We start from the raw sequence: 24,754 nt of genomic DNA on the forward strand, positions 1-24,754 counted from the left end.
ACTTAAAAAACAATATTTTTCAACTCATTCAGAAATTCCTTATTTTTGTGCTTTTATTTTTTCCTTTCTTTTGGCATATGCCGAAAAAAATCATTCTGTTGATGAAATGCCAATAAAAAGTTATAGGTAAATGTGCGTACATACACTATTAGTCAGAAGAAGACAAATCTATGCTTTCAATTTATACGTCAAAGGCTATACTGCTGCTAAAGCTTAACGCTATTTAATTGGCTGTTAATTTTTCATAATGTACGTCAGCTTAAGATAGAGCATATTCAACACCAAAAGTAGATTAATGCAAATAGATAATAGGAGATGAAGCACAAGAATAAAAGCAAAAAGGGAGAAACCAAAAAAGAGATGGGAAGAGAACGGCATTTTGAACACTATTTGTCAAACTATTTAATCAATTTTAATGGCTAACTGTTACTTTTTTCCTTTTTTTGTTTTGGTATTACTATTATTGTATGGCCCAATTTGAAAAAAATTCTATTTGTGAAATTAAATTATTGCCAATAAAGTATTATATTTATATATGGGACCACAAAGTGAAAGCTGTAATAGACCTTAGACCCTAATCTATTTCCTCCACGTATCATAGCATGAAGCCATATGCCATTTCTCAGTGGAGAATGCAGCTGACTAAGAGTAACTACATGTAGCTCATTTCAAATTGGAATAATGGCTAGTGTGGCTCTATGTCTATCACTGCTCGCGGCTGTCATTACCGGCATCACTGCACAGAATTCCACCGATGACATCCCTGATACAACAACCTATGTGACGGTCTTCACCAGACGGTATGAAATGTAATATAATAATATAATCAATGTAGGAAAAGAATTAGTATTCTGGAAGAATGTCCAGACAAAACTAGGACTCTGCAAACCCAACTAATTTATTAAAAACTTGATCAAATCGAATTTTTCTCTGATAATCATGACTAGCAACTTATCCCATTCCGATCATTTTGTGACATTTTACAAACTAACAGAAAACTTTTTTTGTGCGCTGTAATTTTTTTGCTTTAGGTTTAAAAATAGATCCTTTATTTAATACAACGTTTGTAAATTCTGCGATGAAACGCTCAGCTCTCAAATTTGTTTCAGGACCTCAATGATGACCATTAGAACTACCCTTAAAGTAATACCAATTTGTGTTACTAACTACCTAAGTAACACAAGTTGAAACTTGTGTATGTCTTCTTTGTGAAGTTTTGTATGAACTACTACACTGACAGTTCCGTGCACCTGGAAAGACCCTTGTGTGTAATAAATATCTCCATAATTAATCTACCATGCAGCAAAGTGATTAGGCGGTGCAGATGTTACCGGGCTTGTCTGGGAAGCCAAATATCTGCGTTCGATTCCATATGATGAAATATGTTTTCCTAAGCACGGGAATCGAAACCTCACGCTCTTAGTGAGGCTTACACAGACGAACGGATATGGCTCTTATCATAGTACAGTTTATAACAAAAATTGTTATTTTTAATATTATATGTTTTTGAATAGTTGGCAAACGAAGATTTTTTTGCATTTCATGTATTTAAGTATAAGTAAATGAATATTTTTTGTTTTTGAAGTTATGTGCCATAAGGTGCGCCTGCACTGCTACCAACTCCAAGTTCCAATGAGGGAAAAATGCCATCCACACTTTATTAGAGAGAAAAAAATGTTAATAATAAAATGGTACTACATGTATGACCTTCGCATTACACAAAAATCTGTTCACTAAGATTGGCACCACATTTAACAACAAGTGCTACATTTTTAGGAAGATTATAAAAAGTAGGAGTGAGCTTCACATTTTGTCTCAAAGAGAGGACATGAGAGATGATTTTTTATTTATACAAAACCATCTGGCTATGTCTAGATTGCGCTACTATATATTATAAAGCTTCCAGAGCTAATTATAGTATTTAATTTTAGCGAAGTTCACTGAAACAAGTTAGCACTTCCCAAAACCGCCAAACAACAGGCATCAAACTGCCCATGGCCTTGTCGTTAGACTAGACTGCCAGTGTAATAGCTACACTAAAATGCGTCACCTTTGCAAAGTTAGTTTGTCGATTGAGCGACTTTGATTGATATACTTGAACTGTGAGTCTTCAGCAAATTTTATCTACATGATTTTGAAGCCAAACCGAACTGGTTTTAAAGAATTGCTTTCACGCAATTGACTATAGGCAAACTTGATATGAAATAATTACTCATAATCACAATATACTCCTTTACTTCAGTTGTCAGTGCAGCCTAAGGGCTGCCAATGCAAAGTCTGACTGGACATTCATGAACAAGTATTTGAATGAAGTGCTCCAAGAAAATGTGGCAGATAACATTCAGATGACCTTTGACTCTGATCCGTCGGAGTGTCGCAATGATGTCAGCCAAAGATGTGCCACGCACTGTAAGAGTGTAGGTATGTATTTCTACCCTAGTGCTTCCATTCCACTCACAGCCAAATTTGCATGACACATGATAAAGTTTGAGAACTAAGCAGCTAAGCAAGTCTTATTGTCACCAATCAGGTAGAGAACAGAGGACTGAGTGAATGAGTATTCTTATAACATGTGCATGGAGTCACTAACATATGATTGGCTAACAAAAGTACAAGTGACACTAGCAAACAACCATATCAAAAGTAGGTCAAAAACTGAATGTCAGCAAGTAAGGACAAAGGCAACTCTTCCATGCTAAAACAACAACTGCGAAGTACATGTATAGAGTTACAAACAAGTCTTATAACAACACTCCCACTTAGTTCACAGTTAACAACAGAATCAACCAACCAGAATAAAGTTGCTAGTTATGAAGTTGCTGGTTATGACGCAGTACATCGAAGCTACGAGCTTTGTGATAAAGATTACATAATTTATTTGGATGCCATTTCTTTTATATTTTCTTTACCAGAAATGCAGCATATGTTTGCATGTTTCAGGGCAAGAACTGGAGAACAAGCTTGCGTTTAAAAGGCTTCCACCAATAGGTATGCACCTTACATACAAAAATGCATGAAGTATTTTTGGGTTTGTCATGCAAAAGCGCCATTAGAAGTGAATGTGACTGTACTATCTTTACATCTTATCATGTAATGTAGGTACAGGAGCGTTGATGTTTTGCAGCGCAAAGTTTATCTCCAAGCCAAACTACTTTTACTATATTACTAAAGCAACAATGATTTAATTACAAATTCGATATTCTTTCAATATTCTGAATCCACCACAGATTATTACATCAGAAGAATATTCAAAACTGCGGTAAAAATTGTTAGACTAAATTGCTGTGTTCTGAGTACACAACCTTGATTCATACAAAAGGGGTGGCTGGGACACATACTTTTAAAAGTTTCATTTTTACAGTTACAATATGTAACCTATTATTTAGCAAGGGTTGTTGATGTATCAATATGAATAATTAATGATGCGACACCGAAGACGTTTGATAAACATATACTGTAATATACAGAAAATGCTGTTCACTGGTAAGCTAGACTGAATTCATTCCACGTTTACAATAATTAAGGTTACGATAGCTTGAGTAGGATTATTAGCACGTAGGTATATACGCTCATGTAGCACATGGGTACAGTAAATTCATTCATGTACCTCATGCGGTACATGTAGCACATGGCACAAGTGATGATTTTTGTTGCGAAAAAGAGCAATCCCACTAAAAGGAACTCTACATCGTATTCCAGTATATTTCATTTAAACGAATAATCCTTCTAAATCTTTTGCATCTTTTTGCTTTATCTATGCTAAATGTTTATTTTACATGAATTAAAGGTTTTAAGATCTTTCATGGTTTGTGTCCTTGTTTTTTACAGTTATAGCTTTTTAACTGACTTCAACTTATACGATAGGAAAAAATTGCATACATCTAACAATTATTTTGAAAATACAATTGCTAGCTGCTTTAATCCGTTGTTTTACCGGAAAAGGTCTTTTTAAACACCATTTGTCAAACCATTTATTTGATTTTAATGGCTGTTGCCCTTTTTTCTTGTTTTATTATTGTTGCATGACATAATTAAAAAAAAAAATTCTATTCGAAATAAACTTATTTCTAATAAAGCAATACATAGGCCTATATATAATATATATATTGCTTTATTGGTAATAATTTCAATTAAAGTAGATATTTCTTTAGTTCCATAGAAATTATATACATGTATATACATATCATTAAATATAAAATAATTTAACTGTTTAACAATCCAGAGAGAAAAAATGTTTAACTATCTGGACAGCCAAACCTTATGTAAGCATTTTGCATATACTTTGCTTGAAACCTGAAGTCATTTTCAATATACGACGCCTCATTTCTAAAAGCACTACAAATTTGTTAGTAGAGACTGGCAAAAATAGAAAATAAAATGCAAAAAATTCCAAATAACAAATCATATTATCTGCCGAGTTAGTTTAATCTTTAGCTAGTCTACATTAATATATTTTATTATGCTGCATATTTCTATTACCGTGATTATTCTACTACATCTATGAGTTTGCATCTAATGTACAGCAACAATGGAAACCTCTTTAGAAAGATTATTATTTTATAAGCTTCATGTGTTTAACTTCGTTTTGCTACAATGCCTTTGTGTCAGTGCTATGTGTAGCTAATCGGCATATTCATTAAGAGTGATAAAATATTGACAGCATTACGGATCACATATTTGAGAATAAGTAAGCGCATAAATTATGCAGCAAATCAATATTTTTGTTCTCGAAGTTGCTGCGCCCGCACTGCTACGTGCACTGCCAGTGTACTTGCAGTGCTATTAACTCGGGGCTGAAAAAAGTGCTACACAGATCGAAGATGGTCACTGATTAAACGCACTTGATTAAGAAAAATCTCTTTTGAACCGTTGCTTGATCATAACTGACAAAATAAAGTCGGGAGAGCTAATTACTGTTCTTTAAGCACATCTGCTGATGACCGGCACTTGACAATTTGCGGTTGACTCATTTTACACACCTATTATTATTGGCCCTATTTCGCCACATGCAGTCACACTGCAGTAACTCACATCTCAATTTATTTTGGTCTTTTGTATATTTCTCTCAACTGACAGGTTTATTGAGGCGCAGAAATGCGTCTCTATACATACGAATGGTCATATTTTACAAATGAACGTGAGCACAATGGTATCATTTTAACAAACTATAAATAAATGTTTAAAAGTCAGCCAAGAAATCGATGGCAGCACTGACTGACAATAAATATTTTACCTTACAAATTAATCTCTTTAATATTCAGCTCAAAGATATTTTTGTCTCTAGGTGACCTAGTCTGTGAACATGTACAGTGGCAAAACAGCAGATGGAGATATCTAAAGGTAGAAATAACGAGTCTAGCGGAATGCGATGGGGCACCTCGCTCTGAAAGACGTCTCACTGCACGTCCTCTGATTGACGATCTATGCTGCCAGAGGTCAAATGACGATAAGTGGACTGGGTACCAATGTCAGCGTGGTGCTGTTGTTGGATAAATAGACTTACTGGTTGTAGTAATTTATGTAATGTATACTGCAATTAAATATATGCTTTGATCTTCCCTAATACATCGGTTCTTAGTCTAGATAACATGCATTAGCGAAACTAATTAGCAAATTTATGATACAAGTGCTGTTTTTCCTGATTAAAACATACAAGTAACAATTTGTTTGCTAATTAAAAACAATTCTTCGTCACACTCTCAAACGATAAGACTTTCCCAAGAACATGTATAAACAAAGGGCTAAGTAAAAATATTTGTTGTGCAATAAGATGACCAATTATAGCATAAACTATAATTAAATAATAATGAACAATGACAAGAAGTCTACGCAGACAAGAATTAATATGTACAGATATAATGGTATTATGTTAACTAAATCAATTATTCAAAAATATGGTCAAATAGCTAAAAAGCTGGTTATTCATGGCTAGGCCAGTCATTGCAAAATAGGTATACCTAAATGGAACTTGGGCAATGTTTATAAACTGGAAAACTGATGAAAAAAATGACTAATCATAACCAATGAATTGACCATTCTCAATGAATTACATGATGAACAATTACTATCGATTGTCTGGAAACTAAACCGATGTGATCAGGGTCGATAAGTAACATACAGTGAGTGAAAAACAATGACACGAGGCATTTTTAGACATAACTTGATAGAATACACATTATACATTTATAATGAATAGCCTGCTGTCCAAAAATAAGCCAACAAAATTAGTATAATAGCAGCAGAACTCAATCACGGAATTAAAGACGACTGAAGGTGGTGTATAGCCGCAGATTTGTTCATTTGCACAAAATAGAGGGATATTATAGTCCTTAAATGAAAAGCACTTTGGTATTGGGAAAGCTAATGTACAGCGATGAAAGGAAAGAAAGTGGTACTATACTAGTTGCAAGGAGTTGTCAGCTCATCATCTTCTTTAAATCAATGCTTGATAGCCTAGGAGCTTTAACCTAAAATAAAGATTCATCGCTATGCTCAATTAGCTGTCAATGAAAAATAAACAGTGGGAAAACTAGTTTACACCGATGATCACATTTTGGTAATTTGCTGAGTTCAACAAATACTATGCTAAAAATTACTAATTGCTCAAAATGCAAACAAATTGATGAAATCATGTCTTTTATATTGTACTGATATACTTGGTGCCTGGAAATTTTGTTTATTGATGACCAGCAGCAAAATGGGTGTTATCACTCAAAACTACATGTATTTAGTAAGCAACCATAACTTGCACTTCTGATAAGAAGATAATAAATGAAAACAAATGACTCGCTACAATTCAGTTAATGTAATGAGCTGATTGACTAACATTGACAATTTTGTGGCTCTGCCAAAGAGTTATATGTTTTTGCCAATTCTTAGCAATATCAGTGATTTCTAATGTTTTCACATTGTCACTTGATAATCTTTGTAACATCTTTTTGAATTGTTATTTTTTTAACTAAAATAGAGAGCAAATAAACACTTTTTGCTATTTCTGAGAGTTTGTTACTAACTACTCTTTGCAAAATGAATACATGATAAAATAGAACCCAAGCTTGCCATCCAAAGTGAAACAACTCCCATACACACATGACATAAAGCATAGTTTAACAATTGATATACAGTCATACCTTGACATGCGAGTGTCCCCCAACATATGAGAAACTTGAGATATGAGAGAAATTTTAAGCAAATTTTTGCCTTGAGATATGAGACAAATTGGAGATACAAGCATATTAGACAGTTCTTCATGCAGCCATTAAGTTGATGGTTATGAGAGAGGCCACTTATGAGAATAGCGTTGCTAGGTCTTTCTCGTCAAATCAAGAAAGAATTAGAAAGTGAAAATAAGTCTTTAGAGCCTATTTGATTTGAGATACAAGATATTTGACATACATACGAGCTCTGGTCTAGGAAAGCATTAAGCTCGTATGTAGAGATATGACTGTAATGGTGTGGACTACGCTGGTATCTCGGTGAGTCAGCCCTTTGCTGCGGGTTTACGCAGACTGACTTAAATTTCCGGACACTTTTATTCTTTTTTAAAAACATAAATTACAGCTAGTAAGGTTTTACTTGCTGTTGCAGACAGGCCTTCTTGAGAGCAGTCATATCATATATAGGAACAGCTGATGGTCGGCCATGAGCGCACTGAAATGGGAGCTTGCATCGAGAGAGACAGCTAATGAGTGCACTACACTGGGTTTGGTTCAGCTCGTCACCAAATTTGATTGCCCCTGCATACAAATGTATGAAGTGAAGACATGTTCAGGACATTTCTAATACTTAGCCATTTGGAATCATGTAGCTGTTTGCTGTTCACTAGTCATTTGACTAACTAGATGATGAAAATGAAGTTAAAAAATGATGCCTGGTTGATTCTAGTTTAATTTTGTCATAAAAGCCAGATCCATTAAAAATATAATTGCTATATTTATGCATAGAGTGAACCTCTACAGCTCTTATTAAGCCTATGTAATAGCTTCACGAGAACTTATCATTACCTCTAAATATAATTGACAGACATTGACAGACATGCGAGTGTCCCAACATATGAAAGCTTTGAGATATGAGGATAACTTTGAGCAAATTTTTGCCTTCAGGTACAAAACTAATTTGAGATACTAGCATCTGAGAGTAATTAAGTAGCACCGTTAGGCGGCCAGGTATGCGAGAGGCTACTTATGAGAACAGCATCACTCAGTCTATCTCATCAGATCAAAAGGGATTGATAAAGGCCCCGGATAAGAGTGAAAAGGAAAGCGAGCCTGAATTCGAGACAAAAAGACCCAAAACCATAGATAATAAAATGAACATGAAGACAAAATTATAATTAAGTTTAGTGTAAGATTATAACTTATTTTTACGTTTGTGCATAATTAACTGAAATCGTTTACCGTAAAACCTCTATTTGAACGCAATGGCGCTCTATTTTTCAACCCTTCCCTACAGTGGCGCTTAATTAGAGGTGATATTCAAATAGAGGGTGGCGTTGTGTTTTTTAAATAGCTCTTCAGAATTTTGGGAAGGTAAATTTAACCCTTTTATTGGCAAAGTGTTTGTTCCCTATACTTTACAATTGCTTCTGCAATTATTGAGGTACATGATGGTACTTGAAAACAGATACAAATATGTCTCACCGTAACAAGTAAAAGTAGGTATCTTTATGCAACATTAAAAATATAGTGTGAGATGTTTTTAATCACTAATGTTTAGAGGCAATTATTAGCAAATACTTGCTTCATAACACACTAGTTTGGTGAATGCAAAATTTATTTTACTGGATTTGTCTATTTATCTTTTATGTTTGAGGGAGTAATGGGTATCATTGAAAGTGACAAGTACAGAATAACTCCATCAATAGTTATGGGTATGCACAGGTATAAAAGATTGTTCGCCGATAATTGCCTTGTGTACCACATCCCCATTCAATAGCATCATTTGACATCACTCAAAGGTTTTTCATAATTTCATTATTTGATGGGATGAACCCAGAGATTGAACCTAATCGCAACATGACAATGGAAAACTCAAACGAACGTTCCAACAGCCAAGGAAAGCTTACAAATTTTGTGTCAATAGTTAGTTTAGTTTACTTGTATTCCAATCGGTCTTATACAAAAAGACAACATAACAACACAGCAACATTTACACCATTAGGTTGTCCGCTATTTGCCAATATAGCATTATCTATATCCGATAGTAAACTCAGTAATACCCGGGATTTCTTTTATCAGATAGTTCACAAGTGGATGTTTAAGAGGCTGGTTCTTACATGTAGGTACTAGACGGAGTTGTGAAACCAAATATTGTTAGCAGATTTATCGGAAGGCAAGAAGCATATGCGCGTGAAGTTTGGATAAAATCTACCAAAACATGAAATGTATAGTATTCATGCGGACTAACAGACAGACACACACACTCGCACTTACAATTACCAAGTGAAATTTATTAATATAGATAACGATAAAAATGCATGAGCTTTCTTCTTTTCTGAACAAAGTCTATTTCGCTTTGCAATTTTTCTGAAAACGTAGGTCAATTGCGCTTGATTGGGATAGTTACAACTTATATTATGTTGCTATTGTTATATTTGTGACAATTTCAGAGTTTATTTTTTAAATTTATACAAGTTTTATAAATTAATAGTTGAATAGTTAATAAGTTAAAGGTTTTTATAATTTATATAAGTTATACGAGCTCAAATGAACAAATACGCAGGCAACAGTGAGTGCCTGTAGTCAGTGGGAGTTAATAATGCTGCCATACAACAAGCAGATCAAAGGAGACAGTGAGTGCCTGTAGTCAGGGGGAGGTAATAATGCTACCACATAACAAGCAGATCAAAGGAGGCGGTGTGCTTGTAGTCAGGGGGAGGTAATAATGCAGATCAGAGGAGGCAAGTATAAATATAGCATGAGCTTACATCAAAAATTTCTGTTTTTATTTACAACACTTTTTTGGCAACTTTACATACATGTACATGCATACCTCTGCAAGCCTGAGAGTTGATGACATCTTGGAGAGAACGAGACACTATAACTGTGGTGGCGCCCCTTTCCATCAGCTCTATCATAACACTCTCCACATAAGTCTAAATCAGACCATAGCTAAGATGCACCATAGGTAAATGCTGTTTATGTCTGAATAAACCATCTGACTAATGAAAATTGGGCCATGAATGCATTTTTGTGTACTAGCAAACAAAATATGCTAAATTATAATGCTATTCAACTTTCAACACTAGTTATGTAAACGGGAAGAAAATCTACTGTAAATATCGGAACTCACATTAGCAAATGGTGAGAGTAACTAGTGATAATAATAATGAATTCAAGAGGTAATTCTGATTTAAAGAATGAAACCTAGTATATAAGCATGGCTTGAGATACATAAATATGTATTGGTGATAAAAAAGGTAGTTTTCCAATTTAAAATATATGAGAAATGATGATATGGTTTTCAAGGAATAAGATTCACACAAGGAAGATGCTTTCCTCTAATGCAATAAAGCCTAGCTAGACAGTCACCTTTGTATAGCGTTCATTATAAGTGCAGTAAGAGGCGACGGCCAGTGGTACAGCAGTAACAAGTACAGAAAGAGCTTCCTCCTCCAATTCCAGGTGAATACCTAGTATTAACATAGACTGCCAACAAAGAGAGCTTAAAGGGATTATAAACAAGAGAGCAGACCCTATGCTGTAGAGAGCCATCAGCTGGCATAGTTAACCAAAAATTAATAGCGGTTTAACCCTTTGTGACCTGAGCTCAAATCAACTTTGGGATTTATTTCCCCCTCGGCCGCACAGCTTTGTATTGTTTTCACCTCTTCCTTTTTAGGTAAGACTACAAAGTTTTGTGTGTTTTGTACTTGATGCCTTCTAATTACAATTACAAAGTTCCAAGTTTATTGAACTACTAGTGTGTCTAAATACTGAGAGCATTTCAAACAGACCAAGAAATGAAAAATGTCGGCTGATAGAACACTAGTTTCTAATAAGACTGATTAAAATTCTTGGACATGAAGGCTTAAAAATAGACTCGTAGGGTGATTCAATTAGGCGCTTCTAGTCCCAACTTTCACACTAAGTTAGAGCCTAGTGCCGTGGCTACTGCAAACCAAGAAAATCATTGCTTTTCCTCCGTTACCTTCAAAACATTACTTTTTCAGTAGAGTGCAAAATAAAAACTATTACTATATTGGTTTTTCATTTTTCCTTTATATGCTAAAAAATTAGCTAGCGCTTGAAAATAAGTACTCTGTTCAAAAGAATTTGGACTATTCTAAGAGCAATGGAAACTTCCATCGCTCTTATTATAGGGGATGTTAATACGCTCTAGAATTAAAGGTCTTGCATGTAAATACAAAGTAGGCTTCAAAGTGTTGAAGGGAAGGTGACAGTAGTTAAGTCTACACTTAATAAGAGAATAGTTATAGAAAAACGACTTTTTTCAATCAGGAATCATTTTCTCAGGATGATTCATAACCAAAGGGACAGATTGCACACAGGAATTAGCAGAGATAAATGACAAAAGAGAATAATTGTCATTATCGCTATCAACCCAGCAAACTTATTTATCTGAGACTCATTTGAACCTTTTCTACAACAGCCCTACTCTTACCACTAATAAAATATTTAAAAAAATATTTTAGAGCTCAACTTTTCAAGTCACTGAAAAAAACTTTAAGTCTATCCCGCGCCACATTCTAGCATTACAAGCAATATTGTACAAGCTAAAAATTTATTAAGATTTATTACAGTGCACCCTAAGATTACCGATGTTTCTGCTATATCATTTTTTTGGCTTATGATGTGAAACACCATAATTTTTTGTCCTTCCATACATCTTTTTCATCATACGATATCAACAAGTTCTCCAAAAATTCAAATTTGGCAGTCGGTGTGTTGAATACTTCTAAATTACAAAAATGCCGACATGCTATTCACCGAAGTCCCTTTCACAACGCCTGAAAGAAATATGAAGCTCTCTTTCTCTCTCTCTCTCAGTCCAGAGTAAAAATTCCTTAGAAATTAAAGTGAAAATGAAACTGGAAACAGACAAGCGTTAATATTTAACCGATAACAAAGTTCAAGTTTAGTAAAATACATACTAAAACCTCCTTTAAGTATTTGTTTAGTACGTTAAATTCATTTAAGTTAGATGCAATGTTATGCTATACGTCTGTCTTGAGGGTAAGAACTCCCTACAGTACATACTGCACATAGTATATTGTAATGTTACATTTTATTGCAGATCATCACCACTAAATACACGAAAGTTACTGTAGGTAACTATAGTTATTAAGGTTAACATATTATTTAGTTACTAATTTTTAATATGCACAGTATGTATATAAAATTTTGATGATTTCACCAGGGATGTTCACATTAGATAATTACTACGGTTTCTCTACCCATCTACTTCTATATTTTCGCTTTAGGATGCCAACACTAGAATGAGTTAAAATTGTATGGCGAGGGCTCACTTTACTATTGTATTTGAATTGGGTTTCTATCAAACATGCTAAACTAATCTAAAAACAAAACTTGAGAACAAAAACTCATAGAACTCAAAAACGAGTAAACTATTCCTTGGGTATTCAATAAATATGAAAACTACCTTAACTTTTGCTATATAAACACATTTGAAGAATCGCTTGTTCGCCAGTAAAAATGCACAGTTGTCAGAATCTGGAAAGATCACTTGACAAAATGTAGTCTGAAAGAGGCAAACACGAAATTAGTTTTAAAACTTTCTAGCCACATGTACTTCAAGGCCTAGCTTTCAGAAACAAAGCAACCAGTGACACTAGGTCCGAAACATTAAATAATGAATCTGGTATCTTGTTTAAACCTGTCACCACTTAGTAACATCATAAAATTTATAAAACTGCATGTTAAACTTTGCATAAAAAATCCATGTGAAATATTGTGGTAGCAAACATGCACATTGCAACAGGAACGTCACCGCTATCTATAATTTATTATTTATTAATAAATTAAAAACTCTGAAATGTCAAAGGTTGGCAAACCATTGAAGAGGTAAATGATAGTATCATCGATTTTCATAGAAGTAACCAGAGCAGATGACAAAATCCAAATTTCCATAAGGACAGTTTAACAGATATTTACCATGTCTGATGAGGAGCTGGAAAGAATTAGAATCAGACAGAAAGTCTGCTACAGCTTTGCTGAGTTTGAGACTTTGTGGCAAGGGCAATGGTGAAGAAAGTACCTGTCCCGACTTGTCAATATACCTTCTACGCAGTAGCTCTACTCTAATTCTCTCATGGGCAGCGTGTTGATCAACAGCTATTATCACTTCATCCCCTGTAAAATCAAAGTATTTCACATGCATCACATGCAGCCACAACAGACCCTGTGTAGCAAAGACTTCTAGTAGTGCTTAGACCTTCTAGATGGTCAAAGAGAAACTAAAACACATACCTGGTGTAGTTGTCTTGCATATAAGTAAGATGACTTGTGAGCCCCATTGACCAATCACAGATGGCTGGAGAAGTAGGTCAGAGGTGAGGACAATGGACTTCTTAGTGTACCCAGGAGCCAACAGCTCCTACAGTTCAGAGTATATCAGAATCAAACAAGACACTTGTTGGTAATAGAGTAGTTACATTGCTACAGAATGTGATTGTGATATGGGGTAGCTTGGCCAAGTAAATTTATGCCACTGCTACACTATTATTTGTGGTGGGAAACAGAAAAATTATTTTTCAGTACTTGCTCAAAAAACAATGATTGAGCAAGATGATTTGCTTAAAAGCACTTCACTGAAACTGTAATACGAAAACAATTCATAAAAACAGTCCAAATTTCATGCTTTTCATAAAAACAAGTACAGTGAAACGCGGATAACTTGCCCTCGGATAACTCAAAAACACGGTAAACTCAACGTATTTGTTTGGTCCGTTCCCACGCAATGATAAATGGCTTTAGATAACTCGACCGAAACTCCGTTAACTCGAACAGTTTTTTGACAAATGGCTACTGAGACGGTTGTTACTATTGCTTTAAAATATCACTTTATTCCAAGCCATAGAGATAAACATCGACTTTTAGTAGTTCTTAGGCCTTGTAATTACCAACATCGGCAAAATATTTTCATTAACGACTTTTCTAAAGGTTTGCAAAAATCAAATTTTACCAAATATCCGCATAGCGATAACCCTCTGAAAGCAAGAAAAGCGAGGTAAAATTCGGATAAATTTAAAGTAAAATCGGCAAAATTGATAATGGGTTTTTAATAGTAAAGCAGTTTTGTAAAAACTGACTTACTGCAAAATTGATCTTGGTTAAAACGCTCGGTAGAAAAATACGTATGTATTTTTTCTGAGCGTTTTAACCGCGATCAAGTTTTGCCAATTTTAATCTGAGAACGTCCTGGCAGTCATATCACCTAAAACAACAAACAAATCTCAAGTGATAGAAAAATATCTATACTTTCTGATTAAATATATTTAAAACTTCACACGAGAGACCCTTTAACTTGCAACAAGCAATCTATGCATTTGATTTATATATAGTTTGTATATGTACGTGTATCTACTGATAAATACGTGCACTTATGACTGTCCTGGTAACTTGAACACTCTAATAACTCGAACACTTTTGCTCGGTCCCTTGAAGTTTGAGTTATCCGAGTTTCACTGTACATGTATTGCCATTCTGTTTCCATATTACAATTTAAGTCTATTTGTCAGGTTTACACAAACATAAGTTCTACCTGGTTTTAAAAATAATAATTTGATAAACAATTGAGATTTTTCAACTCAGACTAGATCAATTGAGCAAAAATGACCATATAGAATCGGCTAACTGTGTTGCTGTCCAATCTTCTCTGTCTAACAGGCTGAACGACAGAACGCCAACTCAAAAATTTTAAACATCCAAGGCTACTTTTAACTATGACAAGCAATATTGAGTAGCAGATGACTGGTAACATGTGCAAGCAAACAGAGGGCACTGTACATACAAGGACTAACAAATGAACACAACTAGGTTATGTTGAAAGGCAATAAATAAACTGAATCATATGATCACATAAAATGTGGACCTTGTTGAATGGAATGAAATTGTCTTTTTTTGGTTGAGAGATCAGTGAATGTAGGGAAGGAAAGGAGCGCGGAGTTGTGTATGGTGTTTTTCCACATTGAAAACCAAACAGTGGATTCTTCTGAGCAACTGTGTCAGTAGATTGCTGAACACCTGCAATAGTCAAATTCAATGCACCAGAATATAACAGGGCTAAAATTACAGATACTTCTTAAAATGTGAAATCAAAAGATTCTTGAATTCGCGCAGTGTTCTTAAAACTTCTATAGAAGCAAATCACTCAGACATAATTCATTGACAAGAACTGTGCAAAATTTTTAGGCTGAAATGATATTTAGGTTTATAATGAAAGGGATACTCAAACCTCAATTCCTACACATTTTTTCACCTTGTTTCACTCACGCTAACATTAATATTTAAACAAACAATGCTTATTATGTAATTGCATTTTCACAATGTAGATTAAATAAATCATCATGTCCACCATGGATAATTTGCTAGAAAGGGCTAAAGACTGATTACCTGGTTTTAATAGTTTCAGATCAGCATTCAAGATGTTGAACTCTTCACTGGTAAAAGAAGACATCATGATACTCAGCTCCCTTATATGAACAGGCTGGCTGCGAGGTGAAAAAGAGCCACTGCAAGGAAAAGAAGGCAGAATACCGGGTGATGAATGGAGATGTTGTTCTTGACATTTTACCTCACTTTCTATCTTTTCATCATTGCCATGAGTAACACCTCCATGCAAAAGGAATGATTCACTGCAGCTGGCTGGTTTTGGAATTCTCCTTGCTGAATTAGATGAGCCAATTGTTGTATTCTCACCCTGTGCACTTTCAGCGCTTTGCTTCTGCGAGTTCACACATTCGGAGGACTGAACCGAACCTAGCGGTTTCCATTCGATTTCATGAGCGATCTCTGACCAGCCACTGCTTATACTAGCAGTGCCGTTTATACTAACAGCGCCGCTTTGGAATTTTGCTGTAGGCTGCTTCACAGGAGTTGCCTGCTTATTTGTTGCGTTATCACTTTGCTTGTTATTTCTGACTAATTCATTCAACTGGTTGGGTGACAAACTCTCAATTGCAGCCGACAAAGAAGTAGCAGTTGGTGACAAGCTGAAACAATCATTGCTAGCGATCATACCAGAACTTAAGCAGCCTGCTGTCAAAGCCATCTTATTGCTACAAGAGTCACTCATCTGTGTTGACGATGATGAGCCAATCATCTGTATTGACGACGAAGAGCCACACATCTGTGTTGCCGGCGAAGAGCCACTCATCTGTGTTGAAGCAGTGTTGAAAGAAAAAACATCTTCAAAAGACCAATGGTTAGCCAGCCCATCAGTATGGGGAAGCGATGTGTTCAAATCTCCACTTACAATTGAATCACAACTTATGATGACTTCTGACTCTGTAGAATTTTTGGAAGCGCTTAAAGGATGATGAGTCGAAGTTTGAGATAAACCAAAGTCAAAGGTGTCTATAGATTCTTGACTATTTCTGCCTTCAAAATCATTAATACTTTGCATAAAAAAACTTCTATTGCTGGTGTTAAAAAACCCACCATGTGTTACATCTATCAACTGCTCATTATTATTGTCTAGTGGAAAATTTATTTTAGTCTGATCACTCTTTAGTACATCTTTAGTACATGACGGAATGTCTTGTCTGTTGGATGAGCTTGACAAGTTGTTTGAGACACAACTAAACACAACTTGTGTGATTGAACTTGCAGTTTCCTGTCGAGAATCTTTGTCAGTGGTAAATGAGCTTTTGTGAGATGGGAAAGAACATCTTTCATATTTCAAGGAATTTATAGCAGAAGGTGAGGAAGCTAGAAGAGTCCGTGAAAGGATTTCGGAGTTTGTTGACTCTGTAAAACACTAAAATATAATAATTCTGAAATAGAACTTTCCTGATGGAGCATTTCAGCCAACAAGAAAGTTTTTAGAAATATGTTTTCCAGTCTAACATGGATGAAGATTTACTTGCTAAGTTATTAACTTTAGATGCTAGAGTTTAAAATTGAAAAAAGCTAAGAATTTAATAGAGATTTCACTTTACAATAAAACAGCAAATCAATGCCTGATAAAATCATCATTATAAGTAACAGACGAGTAAAGATTGCTTTTTTGGTGACACCTTTATACTTTCACAAATAAGCCATTTTCTATTTTACATTGTCTATAAGTACAATATGAAACACGGAGTCAATAGCCAGAGCATGAACTGCAAACAGTTTTTTCATATCTAACGGACTATGAATTGAAGCAACATCTAGTAGAGATGAACAGGAGTATTTTAAAATTTGCTACGATAGGGTATTTCGGATTCCAATCAGTTACCTTGCGCGACTTAAAAAATATATGGGATTTCATCCTTGACTGAAATACAAAATATTCTAGTTGGGTAGAGACAGTTGATAGAAAATAAAAGTATGGTAAACTTATGGATTAGCTAAAGGTGGGGCCTGATATCATCACAAATATTTTAATATTGTTCTGATACACTGAAACAGAAATTACCCAGTTGATCTCTTACTGATGGAAGGGCATGTAGAGGATAACCCCAAGTTTATGGATACACCAAAAATACCAAACAAATACTTGTCACAAACCGTATTCGAATATATATATATTTTTATATTTTGTCATGCATAGTCCTTTGGTGTACACATAGGGTACCTGAAAGTGACTTAAGTTATTGTACTCTTAGTAAGATTGTGTAATACAAATGTATCTTTTAAAACTCACTGATTATGACCATTTACTATCTTAGCTTGTCACAAAGATACATTATATTTAGAAAAACTGCTAGTCACCAGTTCATGTTGCTATTTAGCCGAAACCCAAAATAGCATAAATACATCTAATATATCTAATAGGTCTAATATAATGACTGACACTCTGTACTGAGGTAGCAAGTCTTCATCGTACCAACTGGCATATAAAACCTGTACCAGGCAAATACGAGTAACCATCCCAATCGTGAACTCAACAGCAGGGTTTGGTACCTATGAACAATCACTTCCTTTTTCTCTCTCGATTCCAACAAGCTTGCATAGAAACTATCTGACTTCTCCATATTCATGTGATAATTTAAACAATGAAGATTATTATGGTAAGAAAGAGGAATAGAATAAGAGAAAATAGAGTGATATTCAGAGACTTACCGGAGACGCAAACAGGTCAAAATCATTGCACAAGCTCTTTGTCGCATGGGAAGATTGAGACAGGGTGTCCAAGAGATTGAAGCCTCTGACATCCTGACTTTGACTGGCCAATGGAGAGAGGTTTAGTTGTGCCTGTCTTCTAAAAGCTGCTACAAGTTACCCTTTACTAGTTATACATGCAGTTTAGGCAAAGAGGTCTCCAGACTTGAGAGATAACTTGTTTTATATGAATAAAGCTGTGTTTGCACTAGCCGATTTGCAAACTGAGCTTTTGTGGTCTATCTCTGAATGATTTTATGGGAGTTACTCGGCCCAAGTTTTCTGTTCCCACAATGATGAGTTTGGACCGAGAGTGCACGATTTTGCCATTTTTATTTGCAGGATAAGATAACTTTAGCTGATATATTTTTAATGAGTCAAGACTTAAATTTTGTTGACTATTTCCTACAAAATATCTCAAAGTGATTTTTGGGAAGTTTACCAATTATTTTGCAATGCCCAGTTCATCGCTAATGCTGAGGAAGGCGATCTAATAATGGAATAATTATAGGAAGGATAATATTTTGCTAATAGCATGTGCTTCAATTATAATAGCAACGAACAAATAATTGAAGCAGATGCGTTAACTATTGCCTCGTTGCTATAATAATTAAATGCAGGTAATAATTCTGTTGATAGCACCCTTCAGGGAGCTACAGTATCAACAGAATTATTACCTGCATTTGAAGCCCATGACAAAATGAATGTACAAATGTGAAACAAATATGGTGTTCACCTTAAATGACAATGCGATATTCGAGGTGAAGACTGATTTTATTGATTACGCAAATTGAAAATCGGTCTAGAATCGTCCGCAGGTCGATAAAATTTCTCTCTGGACAAGATCGGTCTCATTTGCTCTCTTTTCAAACGATGTGATTCTCTGTCAGGGGGCAAATCAATCATCCAGATAATTGGCATGAAATCGCGGGTGTGATTCAGCTTACACTGTCATCATTAATAATACTGCAAGAGGTCTTGAAGTTATATCACCCTGCCTAAAGTTCAGCCCAATCTTTCAATTGATTTAAACAATCAAACATTTTACAAATTAAACAACCTTTTATAAGCAGTTTCTAAATAAAATAATAGCGCTTTACATATGACAAATTATTTGTTTGACTTTGCCAAAGAACCAATTACACACTGCTAATATGAAAACGCATTTGAAGAAAATTTAAATCTGAAAGAGCAAATTTTAAGAATAAAAATTTTTGTTCTTAAAATTTGTTCAATTAGCTCACTACAATCAAACATGGTTCATAATACATCAGACTGCTCTTTCACCATTGGAAATTGAATGTACTAGCTCATTGTTTTACAGCACGACAAACATATGGTTCCTGACAACCAGCCTGTTCAACCTACATTTGTGGGCTATCTGACCGAAAACGAAATGAATCTCGGGCAAACACTGGACTTAATGCTAGTTCTTTATCAAATAGACCAAACAAAATTAAAAAAATTCCAAAACATTGTATTTATGGCTGAACTGTGTAAAGGACAAATTAATATGGAGTCAAGCCAAAATAAAGATAACAACCATCATTTTGTATTGTAACAGCCTCTATTTCTTATTGCCAAAAATACTACGTTTAGAACCTGACAGATAAGGTGTTTCTGTTCAGACGGTTAAACAGCCCTATTACGCTTGTAAAATGCAAGAGTTATTTCCGGTTTATTCATTCAAATAGATATAATGAGATAACTCTTAAAATAATTTAGATATATAGCAAATACCTGCAGTCATAAACTCACTGGACTCCTTATGTTTGGACTCGAATGGCCAATTATTGGACTCACTCTCCGCAAATATTTGGTCGACAGCCGCAATTCTCAATGACCCTTTTAGTCTGTGAGATTCCTCATCATCATCACCAAATATATTCTCTTTGTCAGACTCATCACATACCATATTCCCACGGAAAGTTATATTGTTCTCCTTCCTTTCTTTGCCAACGTATGGAATGGGACTCTTTTTGCACAAGTATTTCAGGTCTTCTTCACGATAGTTGTGATTAGATTTTGGACTTTCTACTGAAAAATGGTCATGAAATGCCTTTTTTGAAAGCTGTTCAGTGTTTAACTTGTGTTTATATGAGTGTTTTGCAAAACCTAACGACTCGGCCGGGTGAGTCAAGTAGTAATGATAACTGCACGGGGTGAAGGAAGATGACCGGCGTAATGGAGTCAAGCAGTGTCTCCTCGAATGTTGTGAATGATTACTGTCCAGGAAAGCCATGTTTCCCTCATTATTTTTTGCTGCAACTTTGCCTTTGAGTGTTCTGAGCTGCCAAGCACGTTCTCGCGGTATCCCTGGTGACTTAATGCATTGCTCTGTCAGTTTGCGTCGTCTGCTTTGCATTTGTGGTTGAGTAACGCATGCTTGAGGAAAGAGCACTTCATCTCTCTTGCAGTTTAATGGCGGTATAGGTAACTTACTATCAAATATAGACTTGCCTTGGTTTCCTAAATCATATGTAACGCCAACACGTAATTAATAAATTTTAGAGTTGAGCAGCATCTTAGCGACATTTAGCGTGAATAATTCTAATTAAGTTACTAAAGCTTTATCTTTAAACAGCAGAGGTACTTATAAGCTTCAGATCTGCTACTTCAGAATTACTTCATGCAGTTCTACGTTTAGATACCGACAAATCTCTATCAATGTAAATAAAAAATCAAAAAATCATTTGTCTGTCTTTTTTCATATTAAGCACATCAGAGCATGGCCCATTTCTGAAACAGCAAATTGCTTTGAATTACAATTAATTAATACATGTCTTTAGTACAAAGAACCAATTTGAGACCTGAAATGGTGACTTCACTGTGTAAAACAAGGTAAATTTATATAAAGCAGGGACCACAGTGATAAAGTAATGATTATAGTTTGATTATGTAGTGACCATCATTTGATTATGTTCCACTGTATGATTATGTAGTTACCATCGTTTAATTATGTTGTGACCATTGTATGATTATGTAGTGACCATCATTTGATTATGTTGTGGCCATTGTATGATTATGTTGTGACCATTGTATGATTATGTTGTGACCATTGTATGATTATGTTGTGACCATTGTATGATTATGTTGTGACCATTGTATGATTATGTTGTGACCATTGTATGATTATGTAGTTACCATCGTTTAATTATGTTGTGACCATTGTATGATTATGTAGTGACCATCATTTGATTATGTTGTGGCCATTGTATGATTATGTTGTGACCATTGTATGATTATGTTGTGACCATTGTATGATTATGTTGTGACCATTGTATGATTATGTTGTGACCATTGTATGATTATGTTGTGACCATTGTATGATTATGTTGTGACCATTGTATGATTACTCTGTGGTCACACTATGAATATGCAGTGACCACTATCAGGACTCATAATTTGTAACTTCCTCATCGTTTCACACCCAAAATGATAAAATTATAAATAAGATTATAAAAAAGATGACGCTTATCATTTATTATAGACTTTATGATAAGCAGTAATAATTTTGTTATTTGTTGTTGCAAGTTTGAGGTTAAATTTTGTCTGTTACAGCCATTAGAAACTAAACTCAAAATTTAGGTTTAAAAATGTACCTGTACAGAAAATTCCTTTAATAAACAATTATCCAAGGATTTACCACTTTAAGATAAAATAATAATAGCGACCAGTCTACCTAAACAAACTCATTCTACCTACCTTGGTTGTAGCCTAAGTGTATTCGTCTCCGTTTGTGTGGGACGCCCATACCGTGGTGAGACATTTTGGACTCAAAAGACTCATTATCAGTCGAAAGCATCTGATAGTCGGAGTACCTTGAGCTCAGTGAACTTCCAGGTAAAGGATACATAGACATTTGATTGGTAAGGAGTGACTCATCAACCGAAGGTGGATCCATTCTAGGAACCTTACGACATACAACAACTGGTTTAACGAGCAAGAATCATTTGTTTTGCAAGTGACAATAAGAAAGATGCAGACAGAATCCTAGACAAAATAATTGTTAGACAGTTTTCTATGGCAAATCATAACAAACACACACACACACGCGCGCGCACACACACACACTTATGGAAACTATTTATTTCTACAACTTGATCAAAATACCTACTGTATTGGTTTTAGCTTAAACAGTTCAGCATTGGCCAAGGAAAATACCTCACTGTCATAAATATGTTATAGCCTTAATCCTAGGGTACTGCTTGAAATCATTTATAGTAAATTAAACTCCCACAAGCGTCGTTAAAACTATGTTATGACGTTGCGATATAAATTTTTTTCTGCTATTTGCTTAACTGAAACTGTGATTTAAAAGAAATTATAACCAATGAGGTTACCAGAGGTGGCATAACAAAAATTATGACTTACCATCAAACGGCATGATTCAATCTACATCACATACACTACGTAAATTCTGGCGTGTAAGACGAAAATTTGACACAAAATTTTAAGCTTAAAAATCCAAACTTGACTTATACCGCGGTGACATTTTTTATGACATGAATTCTAGTAAAATTCAACTTCAAAAAACCATTGCAAATCAAAATTACATGATTTGAAATATAGGGATTTATTTATAAAATAGTAAAATACTAGTAATCCTATGCCACAGGAGATGGATCAAACACAAAAGACCCATTCACCATTCAAACTGTTCTCTAGGTTTCTCGTCTAAAAGAACGTGTTTTTTTAATTTAATGCTTTTTTCATAGTATCTGCCGCAAGTCCACACTTTGGTAATCCATTGGAAACATCTACTATTGTCCATCCATCCGTTGCATGTACATGAGTCACGATCCCTAACAGAAATTTGTCTTGCAGCATGGCTTTTCTATTAAAGCATACATAATATCAAAGGTGGCAGTTTAATTCAAATGGCGGGGCAGGCCAATACCATGGTGAAGTATTGTTTTTTCCACTTGTGGTCTTCACTAGAAATGTCGCCTCTCTTTATTTTCTTAATTATTGTACGGATTGCTGATGGCATAAAAATATGGCCATTTTTGAATGCCATTGCTTCAGCTATGCATCACTTGCCTCTGATGTCGACTGAACTATTAGCGATCAAACAATTTGAAGCAGAGAAGGAGATCGACTTATACGGCAGGTACATGTCAAAACCAGGATTTTTAAACCAAACTTTAGACCTCGCCTTATACGCCGGATCGACTTGTGCGTCAGATTTTATTATATATTTCAGTTCACAATATAAACCTCAAGAAAACGTAAGAGTTAACCTGTGGCATCAAACATATTTTTAGTAAGCAATACATGTAATCGTGATATTTAACTCAACAAACTCACTAAATTTGGCACTCGCTTAAGCAACCAGTAGACAACATGAGGTAAGTTTCGATCAGCTGGAGGGGGCTTGGAAGATCTACTAGAGCCTTTGTCCTTGGCTGCTAGGCAAATTTTGTCTGGTCTCTCACGTTCAATGATAGGTTGAACTTCATAGTTTTTCTCCACAGATACTGAATTCACAGTAATTGCAGTATCTTCATTTGTCTCCATCCCAGCCCTCAGCAAATAAAAGTAGCAGTTTGGCAATAGAATGTCAAAACGGAAAATGAACCAAAGTGTTAGCATAAAAAACTCCAAGTGAAAATATTCATCTATGCGAGTTTACATCTGGTATGTAAAACCAGAAAAAACAATGGTTAAAACTTTTTGTCAAGTTACTCACTCGTTTATTGATCCGTTAGAGATTAATTAATTCTAGTAAGCATCATTTTTCTATACATACAAATAAAATTGGAACGCAGAACAATAACATTTTAGAGTTCAAAAACTCCCTTTCGGGTAGCATAGTTTGAGTAAAGCGCCATCACATCATGTCAACAATCTATAAATGCGTCAGATTGTTTATTCAGATATCATATTATTCAGATAACCTGTTCCCTAACTACAATTATATTGTGAATTATGTATTGCCTTATTAAGTTATACAAATAAATAATTACATGAATTAAAGTATAATTTTATTTAAATACTAATGATGGAAGCCAGTGATTTTATAGCTGAGCCTTAGAAAAAAGTTTGATCATCTATATTAATAACAGCGAATAAAAAAGAAAAACGATAGTTTACTAGGAGACAAATCCTTACTTGCTGTGACGTTGCTCCAATTGCTCTTGTCTGGATTGGGTGGACTCTGACTTTGCCAAACCCTCCTCCTGCGTACAGCCATCTTCAGATTTGTAAACAGGCATTGGGGTATCCCACTATATAGGTGTACAAGGATATAGTAAAATTGGGAAAGCCTTCATCTGAATTTAGAGAAGTTTTCCTACTCACCTAAGAGTTATCCAATGAGAAAGATGCACAGCACTATGTATTCCAGGAATACAAGAAACCTTTGCCTTTTCAGTATTTAGTCTTCTTGAATGTGATTTGATTGATAACGGAGAATATATGATGACATGTGGGCTATAACTGTGACAACAATCAACTATGGATTC

General features: G+C 34.9%; 2 protein-coding genes across 2 annotated transcripts in view; one reads left to right on the forward strand and one right to left on the reverse strand.

The window, feature by feature from the left end:
- Positions 1-681: 681 nt before the first annotated feature.
- Positions 682-5,493, forward strand: LOC137397531 (uncharacterized). Its single transcript, XM_068083823.1, has 4 exons — positions 682-800; positions 2,243-2,421; positions 2,941-2,988; positions 5,285-5,493. The coding sequence occupies exons 1-4, from the start codon at positions 682-684 to the stop codon at positions 5,491-5,493; spliced, it is 555 nt and encodes a 184-aa protein (XP_067939924.1).
- A 923-nt stretch (positions 5,494-6,416) lies between these two features.
- Positions 6,417-24,754, reverse strand: part of LOC137397532 (DNA mismatch repair protein Mlh3-like) — a 33,680-nt gene continuing 15,342 nt past the window's right edge. Inside the window, exons 6-15 of the mRNA XM_068083824.1 lie at positions 23,598-23,767; positions 21,993-22,200; positions 20,028-20,756; positions 15,556-16,580; positions 13,449-13,575; positions 13,134-13,331; positions 10,530-10,630; positions 9,991-10,093; positions 7,576-7,736; positions 6,417-6,467 (exon numbers count right to left, since the gene is read on the reverse strand). Coding sequence (XP_067939925.1) covers positions 6,417-6,467; positions 7,576-7,736; positions 9,991-10,093; positions 10,530-10,630; positions 13,134-13,331; positions 13,449-13,575; positions 15,556-16,580; positions 20,028-20,756; positions 21,993-22,200; positions 23,598-23,767 — 2,873 coding nt within the window. The remainder of the gene's footprint in view (positions 6,468-7,575; positions 7,737-9,990; positions 10,094-10,529; positions 10,631-13,133; positions 13,332-13,448; positions 13,576-15,555; positions 16,581-20,027; positions 20,757-21,992; positions 22,201-23,597; positions 23,768-24,754) is intronic.

This window comes from Watersipora subatra, chromosome 5 (assembly GCF_963576615.1).
Source record: "Watersipora subatra chromosome 5, tzWatSuba1.1, whole genome shotgun sequence".
Lineage (NCBI taxonomy): Eukaryota > Metazoa > Bryozoa > Gymnolaemata > Cheilostomatida > Watersiporidae > Watersipora > Watersipora subatra.